Source organism: Eublepharis macularius, chromosome 12, assembly GCF_028583425.1.
Source record: "Eublepharis macularius isolate TG4126 chromosome 12, MPM_Emac_v1.0, whole genome shotgun sequence".
Lineage (NCBI taxonomy): Eukaryota > Metazoa > Chordata > Lepidosauria > Squamata > Eublepharidae > Eublepharis > Eublepharis macularius.
Genome location: NC_072801.1, coordinates 38,042,341 through 38,058,799, shown reverse-complemented (window position 1 = coordinate 38,058,799; position 16,459 = coordinate 38,042,341). Strand labels below are relative to the sequence as shown.

The following is a 16,459-nucleotide window of genomic DNA, read 5'->3' as shown; positions in this document are numbered from 1 at the left end:
TGTGATGGTACAGACCAGCTAGGACTGTACCACGTGCCCTTCTTAACTGCTTGAATCATCATTGAGACAGCCGATGAGCAGGGAACCAGACAAAAGGGTCTCAAGTCCAAGGGCCAAAGCACATATTTTAAAAAACAAACAGAGCTTTGTCTTTAAAGGGTAAATAATAAGTGTGCAAGGTCTTGATTTGTATCAGAGCTGCATAGGGTGGGTGAGGGGCAGGGTGGTGGTGGTAACACTTCAACCTCCACTTGTTACCTGAAACTGGCCCCTATACCTTGTTAAAATGACCTCACTCCCCTCCCCTTCAAAATGCTAACAGTAGCATAAGTAGAGAAAGCAGTTTTGATTAGCAAAACTATGCAGAGCTTGATGGATTAAACTCCTTCTCTTCACCTATTATGTCCCTGATTTGAATCAGGGCCATATGTTCCTGTTATTTACCTTTTAAAGGGGAGTGGAGCTCCATGATTTTCATCACGTTTGTTTTGGTCCTGAAAATCAAACTTAGATGAGGCATTTAGGAAATCCATAAACAGATCTCCCACGTATTTTTAAATGGTAAATACCTGACATGGGGGACAGGGGAAATTCAGACTGTGTTAAAATATGATGGGGGGATTAAATTTTCTCACTCCTTCTCCCTTGTTCTCTGTTTCCCCCCTCCCATTTGGCAATTGTGCTGTTGCCCATGGCTTACAATTCCTTCCTAAACAGCAACATTTTCAAACTTCCATATCTGGAAGGAGACAGTTCCCCAGTCCAGTGCCCCATTTCCTGTCAGCTACCAAACACAGGAGGATCTCTCACCTCATGGACACAGCGGAACAATTCCCAGTGGAAGGCCGTGAGGTGATTCGCCACATCCTCAGCTTCAACCCGGTGGATCTCTGTGTCACCTGGCGACACTTGAATTTCATCGGGGAGAGGGACCTGGATAGAAGTCCAAGGAGTTAAAGCGGGGGGAATTCCAGTGAGTGTTAGGACCAGGAGAAAAAGGTGGGATGCGTTCTAATAAGATCTGAGGGAAAGAGCACTCTTTCTGGCCAATCATGCTACGATGATACTAGGGGCACAGACAGCTACAAGAATGAACACAGTAGTATGCACCAACCCGGAAGCAAAAACCCACACCAGGCCATCTCAGGACTAGCCGTGACAGCAAAATGTAAGTGGAATGGGGTGAGGGTTCACTCACCAGCGACGGAAAGGTGTCCTTGGTGCAGGCAAAGAGATGGCTGTTTATCCCCAGAGTGGTGAAAACACATTCTTCATTGGGCTGAAGCACAGATTTCTCTGGGATGGGGGAGAAAGTCTCCATTCATTGAATTGTTTGGAAGGGGGAGAACAGCAAAGCAACATCACAACTCATAAAATGTTCTTGGGGACGCTTCAGGTGGCAAGTTCAAAGTGGAGCTGTTTTCCAAAACAGCAAGGGGGGAGAGGGGGAGGGGGAGGGGGCGTGAGTTTTTCTCTTCCATGTGGAGTATTCTGTGCACATGGAGCAGTGAAAACAGGGAAATCTCCTCCCCCATGCTAATTTGGCATGGGGAAATAGCTTGAGGGGAGAGACAGGAGCCCTTCCTCCCCGCGCTGTACCGTTCTGAGGCCATTTGGGCTCTCCTTTATTTTTAACAGCCATTCCCCACAGCTGCTGTGTAGCTGCAGGAACCTGAGTTGGGTCTAGGTCTTTAAAAACCGACATGTCTAGGGAGCCCCTTAGTGTGCTTTGTTGGGAACATGGTGAGTTGATGCTCCATTAGGGCAGGGCCTTAGCTCAGAAGCAGAGCACCTGCTTGGCATGAAGAGTATCCCAAGTTCAATCCCTGGCATCTCCAGTAAAAAGGATCCAGGAGCAGGTCACCTGAAAGATCTCCACTCAGATCCTGGAGAGCCGCTGTCAGTCAGAGTGGATAGTATGTATTCGTGCCCAGCAATGCAGGCTTCAGTTTTTGGTTACTTCCAGTCCAATGATGGGTGGCTGATCTAGATACCTGAACTCCCCTTCTCCTACAGTGCCATCACAAGAACAGCAGCAACCATCCCCTGCCCAGCTCCCCAAATCAAGATTTTCTGGGGTGTTCTACATAGTTTCATTTTAATGATGCATTCCCATTTCTCTCAATCATCCCAGTGTCTCTGAAGATGCCTACCTCCTAAGGTGGTGTCAGCTGTAATTGGCAGGGTTGCCACCTTCCTCACAGCCCTAGCTTCATGTCTTCCCTCCAGTTGTTTCAAGCAAGTAAGCCAAGCCACGTTCCATGGACCTGTGCCTTTAACTGCTATGCACTGCACGGACATTTTCCCTACTAAATATCCAGGAAAAGCTTCACCAGGTAGGTATCTCTGTGTTAGGCTGGTGCTGTAGGCACAGTAGCAAATACCAAGGGGGAAAGTGGCAACTCGAGCATTTATGTCTCAGATAGAGGAGAAGAGGAAACTGGGAACATCGGAGACAGCTGACAAAGACCAGGGACAGAAGACCGAACAAGAACACTGATGCCTTGTCCCCAACACAGCCCCAGGGAGAAGATTACCTCCTGAGGATGTCACCGCCACCAGGATGAGTGCCTCCTCCCGAGTGGGCTGCTCATCAGAATACTGCAGTTTCTCTGTCACGGATGTGAGGATGTCCTGCACAGAGGCAGAGAGGCGGCTGCGGATGGTGACGTAGGAGTGGTCGGGCATGTAGACGCGGCAGAAGACTGGGGAGACAGACAGACAGACAGACCCAAGGCTGAAGGTTGGAATCAACAAGATAGCAATGGTGGAATTTGGTCCCAATATCACACTGAAGTACTGCCTTGTTGCATGAAAGGGATAGGATTCAATTCCTACTGGTTAGTAAGGCTTTTGCCCTTGGCTTGCTTCCAGGATTTATCACACAGCCTGAATACCAATCTTGCACCGGTGGCCAGCAGTGCTTTCTGTCAGCTCTACTTGTTGAGAAGGTTTTTCTCACAGCCTTTTCTCACAGATATAGAGGTAGCGATCATCATTCATGCCTAATTTCTTAGACTAGACTACTATAGCACATTTTATAGAGAACTGCCCTTGATGGCAGTTTGGAATCTTCAGCTGATGCAAAAAAAAAAAAAAAGCAGCAATCCAACTTCTAAGAAGGGAGAAAGGATGAGGAGCAAATAATAACAGAACTCTGATTTCAGTACTGGCTCACTGTTGGCTTTTCAAGCCCAATTCAGGATGCTGGCAACTTCCTACAAAGCCTTAAACAGCATGAGCCTGGCATACTTTAAAGATCGCTTCCATCCTTATGTTCCACCATGACCTTTAAGATAAATCAGGAATGCTCTCTTAAAGTATACCATCTGTGCTCCAGATCAAGCCCAAAAGGCCTTACAAAGCTTCATCAAAGGCTGATTCTCTACATCTTCCAGAAATGGCAGAAGTAGTTTGTATTCCGACAGGTTTTGGTGCAGAGTGGGATTGGACTGAAATTATTAGTGGTACTGTTCACTGTACCAAACTTTTACGATGAGGTGAACTACAGTCCAATTAAATAAACAAACAAGATTAAACATTTATTTGGTGGCAAAATAAAGTTTACACAGGGCTTCTCAGTTTGGCAAAAGTTTCAGAAGCGCCATCAAGCTTGCAAACACACTCAGATCTGTCATTTGGAAGTTGGCTTTCAAGGATGCTTAAACTTGAAGTTTCTAGAATGCATTTTAAGACAATAACATTTAAGTATCAGCTTACCAAATTCTACACATTCTTATACTTTTTTAAGAGGAAGGAACATTAAGTGAGAAGGTTACTTCACTTGTATCTCTGTAAGGAAGCTTGTCTTTGAGACTGATTTGAAGTCTCCAAAGCAAAGCCACAGATCTTTCTTTCAAATGTTTAAAAGCAAGTGCCAGGCCTGACAGGCCCTGGATTAGGAAGGACGGTGTGAGTTTCAAACTTGAGGTCAGCATTAATACACCTCCTTTTTAAAAAATCATTTTCATTTCACCTCCCAACATAAAATCTTGTCCCCAGCTTCTGGAGCTCCAACCCTTCCTTTCTCTTATCTATGAAAAGAAAAAAGCATTTACAGATGAACGCATCTGACAGCAAATAAGCCTTCTAGCTCTTCGGATACTTGGAAAAACAATCCCAGTGGGAAATCCACCTGTTCCACTGACCCATCTCATTAATACTCACTCTCATCCGACCCGCGGAAAGCGACCCGCGTCTGAAGGCAAGAATCTATGCGCCGGAAGTGCCGGAAAAGGGGTTTGACTTGTTTGTTGGGGGGATGGCTTTCGTCGGTCACCCTGAAGCCAGACAGCAATATTTAGAAGGGAGAATCCACACAACACAGACTGCGATGTAAATTATTTTCAGAGGGGAGAGAAGCTGCTATGGGTCTATTTCTGAAAGGAGAGAATGCAGCATTGAGAGAGCATTTAGGGCACTTCTGAATGAGAGAAGAGTCACATAAGGAGGCCCCCTCTCTGCTGATCAGTAACATACCTTATGCTAGTCACGTTCACCTAAAATTGCCATCCTGATATCCTACTTGTAGCTTTTATCTTATGCCAATGAGTTGGGCAAGGTTGTTGCGGCTGATCTCCTGCTCTTCTCCTTCCTGAGTCTCACTGGCTTTTCTCCTTCCTTGTCTGATCTGAGACAGCATTAATGTCTCACTTGCTTCAGCCAGGCAGGTAAATGAGAGGAGATAGGAAAGAAAAGGGCAGGAGCAACTGGTACCACAAAAGCTACATCTAGGCTGTTTAGATGGCAAGTCTATATTTCTTAGCAACTTGGTGTCTTTTAATATTCAGAATCCGATGTCAGACAGTGAACAAGAGCATGAGCCATGAACAAGAAGGCCCAACTGGAAATCATCCTCTCTCCCATGCTGATTTTCTCCATGGCTGAAAAGAATCGGCTAGGATGGGGGAATTCTGAATGAAAGAACTGCCAGAAAAGAAAGGGTTAAGCAGAGCTAACCCCCACCCCAATTTCCTCTACCATTCAAATCACAGGCATCTTTTTTTTTTTAAGAATGAAGATCAGATTGCTTAAATAAAGGTTAAACAGAAAGTAAGCTACTGTACACTTCCCCTATACCTCTAGTAGTGAGCACTGAATTAATGAAGTACTCAGCAGCAAACTAGTATTTGACTAAAGACAACTTATCAGGTGTAACTATCTCCTTTTCAGTGTAGATGTTTTGCTAGCTTTGTCCAGAGAAGGTCCCTTGAAATTACATCAAAAGCTGGCTTCAGATTAATAAAAGTTCCAACAGTTTACCTCCTATTAATGGGAAGAAAAGATACAAACAACTGTGTACATCTTATCTAGTTGGGGCCTGAGAATTCATAGTTAAACTGGGATTTGAACCTATGTCTATCGTGTTCAGCTTCAATAGGCTTATCTCCTGAATAGGAGACACAGTTTCTTCCGGTCAGTTGAGCAATAGTAACAACAACCCTGTAGCACCTGGAAAATTTGTTCTTTAAATGCCTGACATTTTTTTCCTTGACTTTTATGTCCTTGGTGGACAGCTTAATGTTCTTTGCTAAAGGAAGCACAACAGGTTTTGCTGGGGCAGTTGAAATCCTTCTGGTTTTCAATGCTTACTTGAGTTCCACTGTCTCCACAAGCTGATGTAGCTTCAGAATTTCATCTTCCAGTTTTTGGTACAGGGATGAGTCTTTCATGATCAGCAAATATAGATCCTAAAAGGAAAGCAAAAGAAAGGCTCAGGCGATTGCGTCCTGACGCCTGCGGAGAAGGGCACTTTCTGCTCACGCACGCACCTGGCACAAAACACCTCTGAAAGCTAAGCTGGCATTTTTTAAGGAAAACGGCTGCACTAACACTTTGTATGCTGATGGTATTCATTTCTTCAAAAACATGCAAGTGACTAGTTCTCATGAGAATGAAAGTTAGGATGGCCATAGTATGTATACCTTGATTACTTTCCCTGCTTTCTCCTCTTCCTGCAAGATCCCCTTGTAGGTCTCAAGGAAATGCAGCAAGATAACCAAAACAGCCCGTTTTCGATGCATGGCCTCACCTTCCTTCCAACACTGGGGTGAAGGGATTGTTGACGCCGTCATGAAGGTGGCAACAGAGAAGTCAAGGTCAAATCATAAAATGGTAATGTGGGGGGAGGAGGAAAGATTTTGACCTAGATGTTAGCACAACAAAGGACAACACCTAACCTCAGATTCCAATAATCTGTACTAGATATATTTTAAATATTATCCTGCCAACTGCCCAAGTGGAATTTGAAACCTTTAATGAATTCAGTCTCTCTAAGAACCCCAGTTACCATCAGTGCTGTGGTGGTTTAGTTCTCAGACAAGGGCTATAGAGATCTAGTTCGCATCCCCTATCCAGCCACCATGATCACAGGGCAACTATGAAACAGCCACTCTCTCTAAGGCTACCTCGCAGGATTGTTGTGAGAGGATAAAATTGGGGGTGGGGAAAAGACATTATCAGACAGAAAAAGTGAATTAAAATTACGATTACTGTCTCTACGAACTGAGTATCTCGAGATCGCCAGTTTCTTTCAACTGTGTCCACACGTTACAGAGAGCGGTAGGGGCACGGTTCCAGATTTTGCAATTGCAGGGATGACACTGCAAAACCAGCAGGGACAGTCGAGATTGCTGTTCTGCTGACAAGATGTCACGGGCAAACCAGCTCTAAGAAAATGCGGTCAGCAGAGCTGATTTTTAAAGGAACAGCAGCTGCACAGCAGAATGTTTCTGTGTGTTTTAAGCTTCTTACTGGGAACTCACAGAACCAGAGAAGATTGCATTCCACTGTCCACACACATTCTCACATCCCTGAACCTACCAAAGCCATATTGGGTGGCTGGGAGGGGGCTGCTAACAGGGAGGGGCGTCTTAATTGCTATCTGTTGGATCAGATTAACCAGAGCAACATTAGCAGGGTGATCCAACACAGAGTTACTCCAGTTAAAGCCCACTGAATTCAATGGGCATGGACTGGAGGAACTCTGTGTCAGATTGTATTGCACGTTTCCCCACTAAAGCAGACCAGACCGAGATTCAATTTGTCCTGTCAAATTAACTAGGCCTAAGCAAATTTCTTCACAAATTTCACCATTTTTTTCCAGAAATTACTTTTCACTTCAGAGTATATGTCTATGTGTGGCATTAGATTTATATTTCACCCTTTTTCCAAAGAGAAACAGATGAGGAGTGAAACAGCTATGATCCTGTTTCATCCGCACAGCTGTCCTCTAAAGTAGCTTAAACTATGTCCTACCAGGAGGAGTGGGGGGTGGGATCTCCCTACTTTACATCTCCATCATTAATGTGCAATTGGGAAAAACAAACATGGAATAGGTCACTATATTATCTTTGCTCTCCCTCTCAACCATTGGCCCACGAAGCAGAGTAGGAAGTGGGCAAACCCTAATGCCACAATGACACTACTGTGTATTTTTTTCAACTACATGTTACCAGGGTGATGTGGGGGAAGTCACAGGTCAGTGGGGCCCACGCATGTCACCACTGGGCATAGGAGAAAGTGATTTGGCCCCATGTCATCCAGCAAGTTTTCTCACTGGGGACTGATCCACACTAGGCAGCAAATGGAATTATTACATTATACTGAAGTCAATTTTTCTTAGAAGGGTGTAACCCCTGTTTAGAATTTCACAGCATAAAGGGTCTGCTCCATTAAGTCTGAATCCGACGGAGAGGTGCTTGAGTCTGCATCATGTAGTATTCTGCGAAATAATTCCTTCACTGAACACTTTCACTTCAAGGTAACAGCATGGTGGGGCAGGGAGGGGTTCACAACTGCAGTCCCAATCTGGACCAGGAACCACATGTGCTGGAACTGAGGACAACACGTAAGTCACTTGTGTCTTTCAAACTGTTCAGAGACTGGGATTCATGATCAGGGATACGGACTAAGCTGAAAGCTCTTGTCTAACAACTATATTGTCTTATTCATCAATCTATACAAAAAGAAGACTGTCTTGTGTCACGTTAAAAACTCACTAAAACATATGCTAGAATTAATCTGTTAGTCTTTAAAGTGCTAGAGACCTTTCTTTTGTTTCGGCTGCAACAAACTAACTGGGCTACCCCACTGGAATTTGTATCCACATAAAGGAACTTGGTATTGACTGAGTTACGGTGAGGAATCAATATTTTGAGCAGGCTTCCTCACTAAGTTGAAATGTAGACTCTTCATGTTCAAAAGTCAGGAACTGTATTATTTACTTCATTCATACTCCTGCCTCTGTCCCCAATGCGGAGCCCAAGTAGATTGCATCATTCTGCTCCATTTTATCCTCACAACAGCCATGTGAGGTAGGTTAGACTGAACGTGTGTGACTGGCCCAAGGTCATCCCACAATTATCTGTAGCTGAGTGGGTCTTTGAACCTGAGTATCTCAGATCCAAGTGCGTTCTGACCTCTATACTACACTGACTCTCATACACTGGAGATTCTCAGCTTTAATTCTTCTTCTTCCCCTTTTGGATTTGAGCTTTGTATACTCCTATACATATATATGCAATAAAATTAATGAGTGAATTTCCCCTTAACATTCCTTTGACTGGGGGAATTGCAGTGGTAGTATCTATTGCAGAATGTCAGCTGGATTGACTAGCCATATACTGTCAAGACTATTGCTTCATCTACCTAATAATGTCTGATCTGGCTCGCAGCAGTTCTTCAAAGTCCCGGTTTTCTTTTAGCTGGAAATGCCAGGGACCTCAAAAGAGCAAGGCACAGGTTTAACTACTAGGGTCTGCTGCCTCCCATCAAGGGCTCACCTGTCGCGAACCAGGTTAATGGTCATCCTTCCCCTATGCCACATCTTCCAGCTAGCTGACTTCCAAATACTGGACTATGTAAAAAGGTAGCAAAAGGGGGGAAACTATTATGAATAAAGGCAGATTAGATTAGAACTTGAAAGAAATCAAATTTGCAAGAAGGAATCGGTTGCATATCATCCTCAAAGAGGACAATACTAATTTTCCATATCTTTGCTCAGTTGAAATAATTTATTCAGTTTCTTCTAGCTCCAGGGAAGGGCAAGGAGCTGAGTGGAGCGATGAAATCATTCCAACTGGCGTCCCTTTCTAGCTTTTCAGATTTCACCAAGCATCATTCAACTAATTTTCACATCCTCCTTCATAACCTTCTTGCTTTAAAAAGAAGAATTAAAGCTGAAAGATTCGCTGGAGATTAAAATTCACTCTCCATTCTGCTCTGGCAAGAAAGCAGATGTGGAAATAAACAATCCAGAGAGTTCTATGCCACAGGAGTGTGAAAGGGTGGGATGGACAGAGTTTCTTCTAGGATTAGATGTGGCGGAATGACATGATGCCCCCCCTCCCCTCCCCAACTCTGCCATTCTTAAGCCGACTTTTCCAGTGCCACGTGGAAAGGATATTGCTGATGTAGCTGGTGCAGGAACTGCTCCGTGGGCAGGAATAACGAGTGGGTGAGGACAATGTCATCTAGAAGCAGGTCTAAGAGAAGACAAGAACGGAGGAAAGAGAGAGAGAGAGATTATACAGCTGTCGAGGACAAAGAACCATCAACTTTCCTTGAGTGCTGCAACAGGCTGATGAGCACAGACAAAAACATAAAAATGTGTCCCATGAAGCTGAAATACACTTGTAGCAAACAAGTTTTGAAGGCTACCACTTTCTGCTTACATGCACTGAGGGTAGAAAATGTGAGTAGAGCTGCTAAACCTTGCCTCAAACACAGGGAGAACAAGGACCCTCCACCAGCCCTGGATCATCTGTTTCCTTGCACTATCAAAAGCAGGACCTGATCCAAGCCAAGGTGCACTGGAACCCTATCTTATTTCCAGTGCTGTGCCCCAGATGTGCAACTTGAGGACACCATGTCTCTGAACATGAGCAGAGATTGTCTTTGCAACACCAAAGGACCAACCATAACCAGCTCCAACATATTTCTCATGAGAAAGAATAGCCCATGGGTCCAATCTATAACAACATCTAGGCAGTCATGGTGGAATTAATATTGCTAGTCTTTCAGGTGCTACTGGTCTTTCATTTTATTTTGCTACAACAGACTAACACGGCTACCCCTCTGGAATGATCCCCAATTCTTCCTATATATCAGTCCCCTGATCTCATTCTCCCAGCCCTTCATCACCTCCTCAATCACACCTCGTACCTTTTTATTTTATTTTATTATTTTATAAAGTACTGATAATAACTCCAACTTTATCTCTAATGCAACAGGTCACCAATCAAAGGCCACAAGGTCACAAAGAACACTGTTCCACTAAAGCAGATATTCACTGGGTGCTATAGTGCCCACTGATGGGTTTCCTGGCACTTGCTTGAACCTTGGGAATAAAATCCAAATAGCTTTGAATGGAACAGAAAAATGAACAGGGAAACTTGGATCATACCCTACCAGTTGACTGGCTCTCATCAAAGCACTGAACCTAGTTGGGGCAGGCACATCACAACTGTGTGCCCCGGGCTTGATTACACACAGAGTTCCTGATTTATGTCTCTTGGCCTGAAAACCTCTCCTTGTAGCTCTGCAAGGAGCAATCTCTCCCTGCTCTTTGGAAAATGTAACCAGTCAGTTCACAAGACCAAAAAGCAGGTCCTGTTGCTAAGCCCGCCACACTGAGATGGCTTTGATAAGAGAGAAGTCATTGTCCACATTTATGGCAAACTGGAAACCCTTTATTGACTTTGTGCGTGAAACTGAATTTCTTAAAATTCCAGAAATGCCCACAAGATCAACAAAGCTGGAGACCCCAGCTCTGAGGTTCGGAAGAGTGTGGTGCCTCTCACCAACATTGCTCCAGACGACTCTTCCCTCATGTTCACAGAACGACGACAGAGATAGCAGAACATGCCAGCTTGCAGTACAGTTCAAGCACTCCATTGCACAACAGAATCAACCTGTGGACTCCGAGCCCACATATATTACACACATTATGCAGCAACATTATGCGACAAAGCCCAAAAGGCTCCTTCTGCAAAGCGCAAGGGAGAGGTTGATTTGCTTCAGAGAAGAAGAGGGAAGAAAGTACTTCGCCCTTCCCCTACCAGTTGCTTTCCTCTGAAACTGCGGTTATCCCACTTTTATCCTGTTTGTGAGGGGACCTTGTAGAATTGCCAGACTCTGCCACCCTGCAGGAGATGGAAGGTGGAGACATGGGGGACACCATAGGCATGGTGTCACTTCTGGGGGAAACCTAGAAGTGACACTGCACTAATAGTGATTTTTAAACCAATTTTTCTTTCACCAACAGATCACTAGCAGAAAGTAGGGGGTGCCAGCAGAAGGTCTCCTGACATAGCCGGAGACTAGGCAACCGTGATAGACCTATATCTGAAGAACTTATCCAACTTATTTTAACTCCCTCTAAGGCAATAGCCTAGGTTTGCAAGATCTGCCCGGGGAAATTCCTGGAGATTTCGGGGTGGTGCCTGTGAAAGGGAGAATCTGGCAAGGAGTTTCACTGAGAATCTATGGTACACCATAAAGGTTGTCCTCTGAAGCTGCCATTTTCTCCAGGGGAACTCATCTCTGTAACCTGGAAAAATGGAGATCATTTATAATTCTGGGAGAAGTTCAGGCCCCAGATGGAGGTTGGCAACCAGGTGTCTATTAGTATTACCCAATTTTATGGCAGTGAATTCTATTTCTCAGTTGTAGGAATGGGTACTTTCTACTGGCTTTAAATCCTCTGCCCACCAAATTTGTTGGGGTGACCAAAATCTAGTATTTTGAGAGGAGAAAAATTCTCTCTAGCCTTTCTTCGTAAATAATTCTACAAATAATTATCTCAAATCCCACCTTTGAATAGGGTTCCCAACGTTTAGGTGGTCTCCAGGAATCACAGCAGATCTTCCGGAATCACAACAGATCTCCAGGTGACAGAGATCAGTTCCTCTGCAGAAAATGGCTGCCTTGGAAGGTGAATTCTATGGCATTATGCCCAGCTGAGGTCCCTCCCCTTCCAAACCCCACCATCCCAAGGCAACCCCCCAAATCTCCAGGAATTTCCCAACCTGGAGTTGGTAACCCTACTTTCGAGGATGCCTACCTGTCTGCCTGACGGGATGAGCTTTAGGAGTTCTGTGTTGAAACTGAGGCGTCAGCCGTGTTAGTCTGTAGTCACAAAATAGTAAAGAGTCCAGTAGCACCTTTAAGATAACCAACTTTATTGTAGCATAAGCTTTTGAGAACCACAGTTCTCTTCATTAGATGCATGGAGGGTAAAATCAGTTGCAAACGTTATGAAAGAGGTGGAGTGCACAATCAAACTTGGATTGAATAGAGACTCTGGATGGTTATCTCATTATGAGAAGTAACTACCTTTCAGGCATTCCATTCAGATTCAGCTATGGAGGGGAGGCGTCTCTCCCAGCCTGAATTGTGCACTCCACCTCTTTCATGACTTTTGCAACTGATTTGCATCTACTCCCCCCTCCTCCCCTTACCACCTATATATCTCTGGCCAGTTTCTTCATACCCTCCATGCATCTAACGAAGAGAACTGTGGTTCTCGAAAGCTTATGCTATAATAAAGTTGGTTAATCTTAAAGGTGCTACTGGATTCCTTACTATTTTGTGTTGAAAATGAATTCCCAAGTGCACAGGGGTCAGATCCAGATCAAGAAAGGCTATTTGCCCTGTTGGAGAAATGTATGTGTACTGATTGACTAAGTTTCCCCAACAGGGCAAAAAGCAATTCCAGGGGGCATTTTAAGTCAGAAAAATGATGCAGGGGAGAAGGCTTAAGCCCACTCTCCTTGTACACTGGGGTCCTGAAATTAGCCCCCCTGCACCTATAACTGCATTCCTAATACAGAACTAATACAGCATATGTCTAGTCTGCAGGTCACAGGACAGACTCATAAACAACAAATGCTGCAGTTAGGCCCTTAGTCATCTTTCTAAACCTGCACGTTTACTTTGCCGAAATTACAAACACAGGGGGACTGTACATCACAGCTGCTGCTCTACACACAAGTAGAAAAAGGCTGTATCAGAAACGGCTAAAAGGATGAATATGAATTTAAATCCACACTTCCTCAGCCAGGGTTTCTCATTCCCTCAGGGAATGCCACGTATTTTCAAAATATGTCCATGAGCACACAGTACTTCATCCGGACACCAACACCACATCCACCTGGTTCAGGCAAAACATACCAAACTGTCACAATGAGATAATAGAGAACTATTTTTAAAGAATGAGAAACAGAGACAGATCCTTCTTTAAAGTTTCTGCCAGAGAGTGAGGAAAGAGGCACCCCACCCAGGAGGCATCCGAATCACATTTCTCAGATTTTAGGATTTGTGGTTTACAACTCTCTTTTCCAGGAAGACAGCCCTGCCATTTTTCTTATTGATATAATTTAAAAATACATAGTGAAACACCAAGCTTGGTGAACACACAGCCAAAATGCACATGTACAGACGTGAGTTTGTAACATAAAGGACCAAACTTAAACGTGATGTGGGCGACCAAACTTAAACGTGATGTGTGCTTTTTGCTTTAAATGCAGCAACAAAGGAGCTTCACATTTCATCAGAACAGCAGAGAAAGGACAGGTTTGTTAACTTCCAGGTTAGGACTACTCATGAAAGTGGAGAACCACATGTGGAGAATGGCAAAATATGTACCACTCAATGATAAACAAAACAATAAAGTGATAACACACCAAACAGAATAAATGATTGTGAATATAATATCAACTCTACATAAATTTCTGTGAACAAATTAACACTTCCCTATAAACAACTGATTATTCCAAACCAGTACAAAATAAATATCAAAAGTTCAACAGGTACAGTAGAAACTCCAACTGGGAAGACATCCAACAGGTAAGCCTCCATGGTAAAACATAAGGAAAATCAAGGTAAGTTCTATATATTCATATTCTTTATGTTGACTTTCTTCCTTTGTCTTTTGTAGGTGGTACCAATGAAGTTGGGACATCAAAACATGTCGGGCAGTCCGGGAGCATCTTTTGATGTCCCAATTTTGTAATTCAGGCTAGATTACTGTAACTCCAGGCTTACTATAACCTCCAGGCTAGATTACTGTAACTCACTCTACGCTGGGCTACCCCTAGGCCTGATCCAGAAACTACAACTGGTCCAGAATGCGGCAGCTCATTTATTCCATTTGGTGTGTTATCACTTTATTGTGTTGTTTATCACTGAGCAGTACATATTTTGAGAGCTAGTTTGGTGTAGTGGTTAAGGGTGAAGGACTCTAATCTGGAGAACTGGTTTTGATTCCCCACTCCTCCACTTCAAACCAGGTGGGTGACCTTGGGTCAGTCACAGCTTCTAGCTCTCTCAGCCCCACCCACCTCACAGGGTGTTTTGTTGTGGGGATAATAATAACATACATTGTAAACTGCTCTGAGTGGGTGTTAAATCATCCTGAAGGGTAGTATATAAATCGAATGTTGTTGTATATTTTGCCATCCTCCCTGTGTGGTTTTCTACCTTCATGATTAACCTCCAGGTTAGAGCTGGAAATCCCCCAGAATTACTACTGATTTCCCCTGGAGAAAATGGCTGCTCTGGAGAGTGGACTCTTTGGCATTACACCTCACTGAGTTCCTTCCCTCCACAACTCCACCTTTTCCAGGCTCCCAAACCCCAAATCTCCAGAAATTTCCCAATCTGCAGCTGGCAGCCCTAGGAAAGGGAGAGAGGGCATCTAGCCTTGTCCCTTGTGCCGTTTTCTTGATCTACCCCCACCCCCATCCCCTGTGTGGAGAAAAGCAGCTGAGGGCAAACTTTGATCAGAAAACAGCCCGCAAGGAATGGGTTAAGCATCCCATCCCCCTGCTACTTCCCTACTGGGGGTGGGGACCAAACATGGAACCACATGTGGCTGCATTAAAGTAACAACCGAAACCATGAAGAGACACTCCCTTGCAGAGACACTCCCCATATCAAATTTGGCCCTAAATCAAACAATGAATGTGTCAGCTACACACACAAACAAGAAAATCAATCTACATGAGCTTCATAATATCCCCCAAGCACCCGTTCCCAATAATATTAAGCCTTCATACCACTCCCTCAAGATTACAAAGTCAAAGCTCCATTTACAGTTGATACCTCCTGCCTCCTTCAGCGCCACGCTGATTTAGAAAAGACAGCAATCATTTGGTTCTTAATTTGAAAGGAGAGCCCTGCCTATAATGGAGCGATTTCTGTTGTGAAACTTGAATAATAGATTTTAACTGCTTATTCTTTAGAGCATCTCAAAGGAAAGAACTAATGATAACTGAACAGGAAATTTAAGGGGGGGGGGTTGCTCAGGTTCTCCCCAGAATGTTGGTTCCATTTTTTTTAACCAATGTCATATATTTGAGCTAATATAACACAGAGATGTTTGTCAGAAACAGACTTAATGACTTGAATTCCATGGTAAATCTCTACGGATGGACAGGATTTTCGTCAGCAGAACAGGACTTCCATCTTCCCACTATAGCCCTAAATGCTCCATGAAATGCTGCTCTGGGGCAGGGGCGGGAGCAGAAACAGCAAGAGGAAGAAATTAGCAACAATTCCCTTCTCTTTCCATTAGCAGAAATTTTCTGCAGGATCCCCCCCCTATACGTAAAAAAAGCCTCAACATTTTCTTCACTCTTTCAAAAGGTATCTTTTCTGGCTGTCTTTTTGAGGGGAGACGACCATGTAGTGCTCTGAAGCTGAACCTTTTATACCACAGAGCAAATGTGGTGTAGTGGTTAGAGTCTCAGATGAGGATCTGGAAGATGCAGGTTCGAATCCCCAAGCTGCTATGGAAATTTGCTGCATGGCTTTGGGCCAGTTACAGATTTGCAGCCTAACCTACTTTATAGAGTTGTTGTGAGGATAAAAATGGAGGCAAGGTGATCAATGTAAGATACTTTGTCTCCCTATTGGAGGGCGGGGTTGGATATTAAGTAAATAAACAAAATAAAAATACTTCTCCCTACTTGCAATAAGGGTGCAGAAGGCACCTCTCAGGAAATGTCATGTCCACTGCCCCTATGTCTCCATGGACGAATCCACACGCACTCACCATCCGCTTATCTTGCGCAGTTGTGGCAATCGGGTTCATTCCGCTACCATGCTGTGCATCTTCACATTCACCCTTCCATTGCGTCTTTATGGCGCAATCAGTTCTCCACACGCCACTGAGTAAAGCGTCACAGTGGGCGGTTCCATCCTCCGCTGTCAGAATTGACGGCGCTCGTCACTTTCCGGTTTTTTTTTTTAAAGGGTCCATTATCCGGTATACCAATATCTTGACTCTGGTGACCGTTTCTTTTCCCACGCAAACCGCTGCTCACTACGGTTGGTTTACCGGTATACTGATCTTTATGCAGTGTGAAAAAAGGGGGAGAAAACGGATTTCCACCAATATCATGTGGTTTTGAGAAAAGGCGCAATACTGGCGCAGTGATGGCGAGGAACACGCGGA

General features: G+C 44.2%; 1 protein-coding gene across 1 annotated transcript in view; it reads right to left on the bottom strand.

Moving 5' to 3' along the window:
• The window catches only part of RAPGEFL1 (Rap guanine nucleotide exchange factor like 1), a 76,787-nt gene that overhangs the window by 26,992 nt on the left and 33,336 nt on the right, over positions 1–16,459 (bottom strand). Inside the window, exons 2-8 of the mRNA XM_054993340.1 lie at positions 9,407–9,485; positions 5,925–6,078; positions 5,593–5,690; positions 4,168–4,280; positions 2,538–2,705; positions 1,199–1,296; positions 811–933 (exon numbers count right to left, since the gene is read on the bottom strand). Of these exons, the coding sequence (XP_054849315.1) occupies positions 811–933; positions 1,199–1,296; positions 2,538–2,705; positions 4,168–4,280; positions 5,593–5,690; positions 5,925–6,078; positions 9,407–9,485 (833 nt within the window). The remainder of the gene's footprint in view (positions 1–810; positions 934–1,198; positions 1,297–2,537; positions 2,706–4,167; positions 4,281–5,592; positions 5,691–5,924; positions 6,079–9,406; positions 9,486–16,459) is intronic.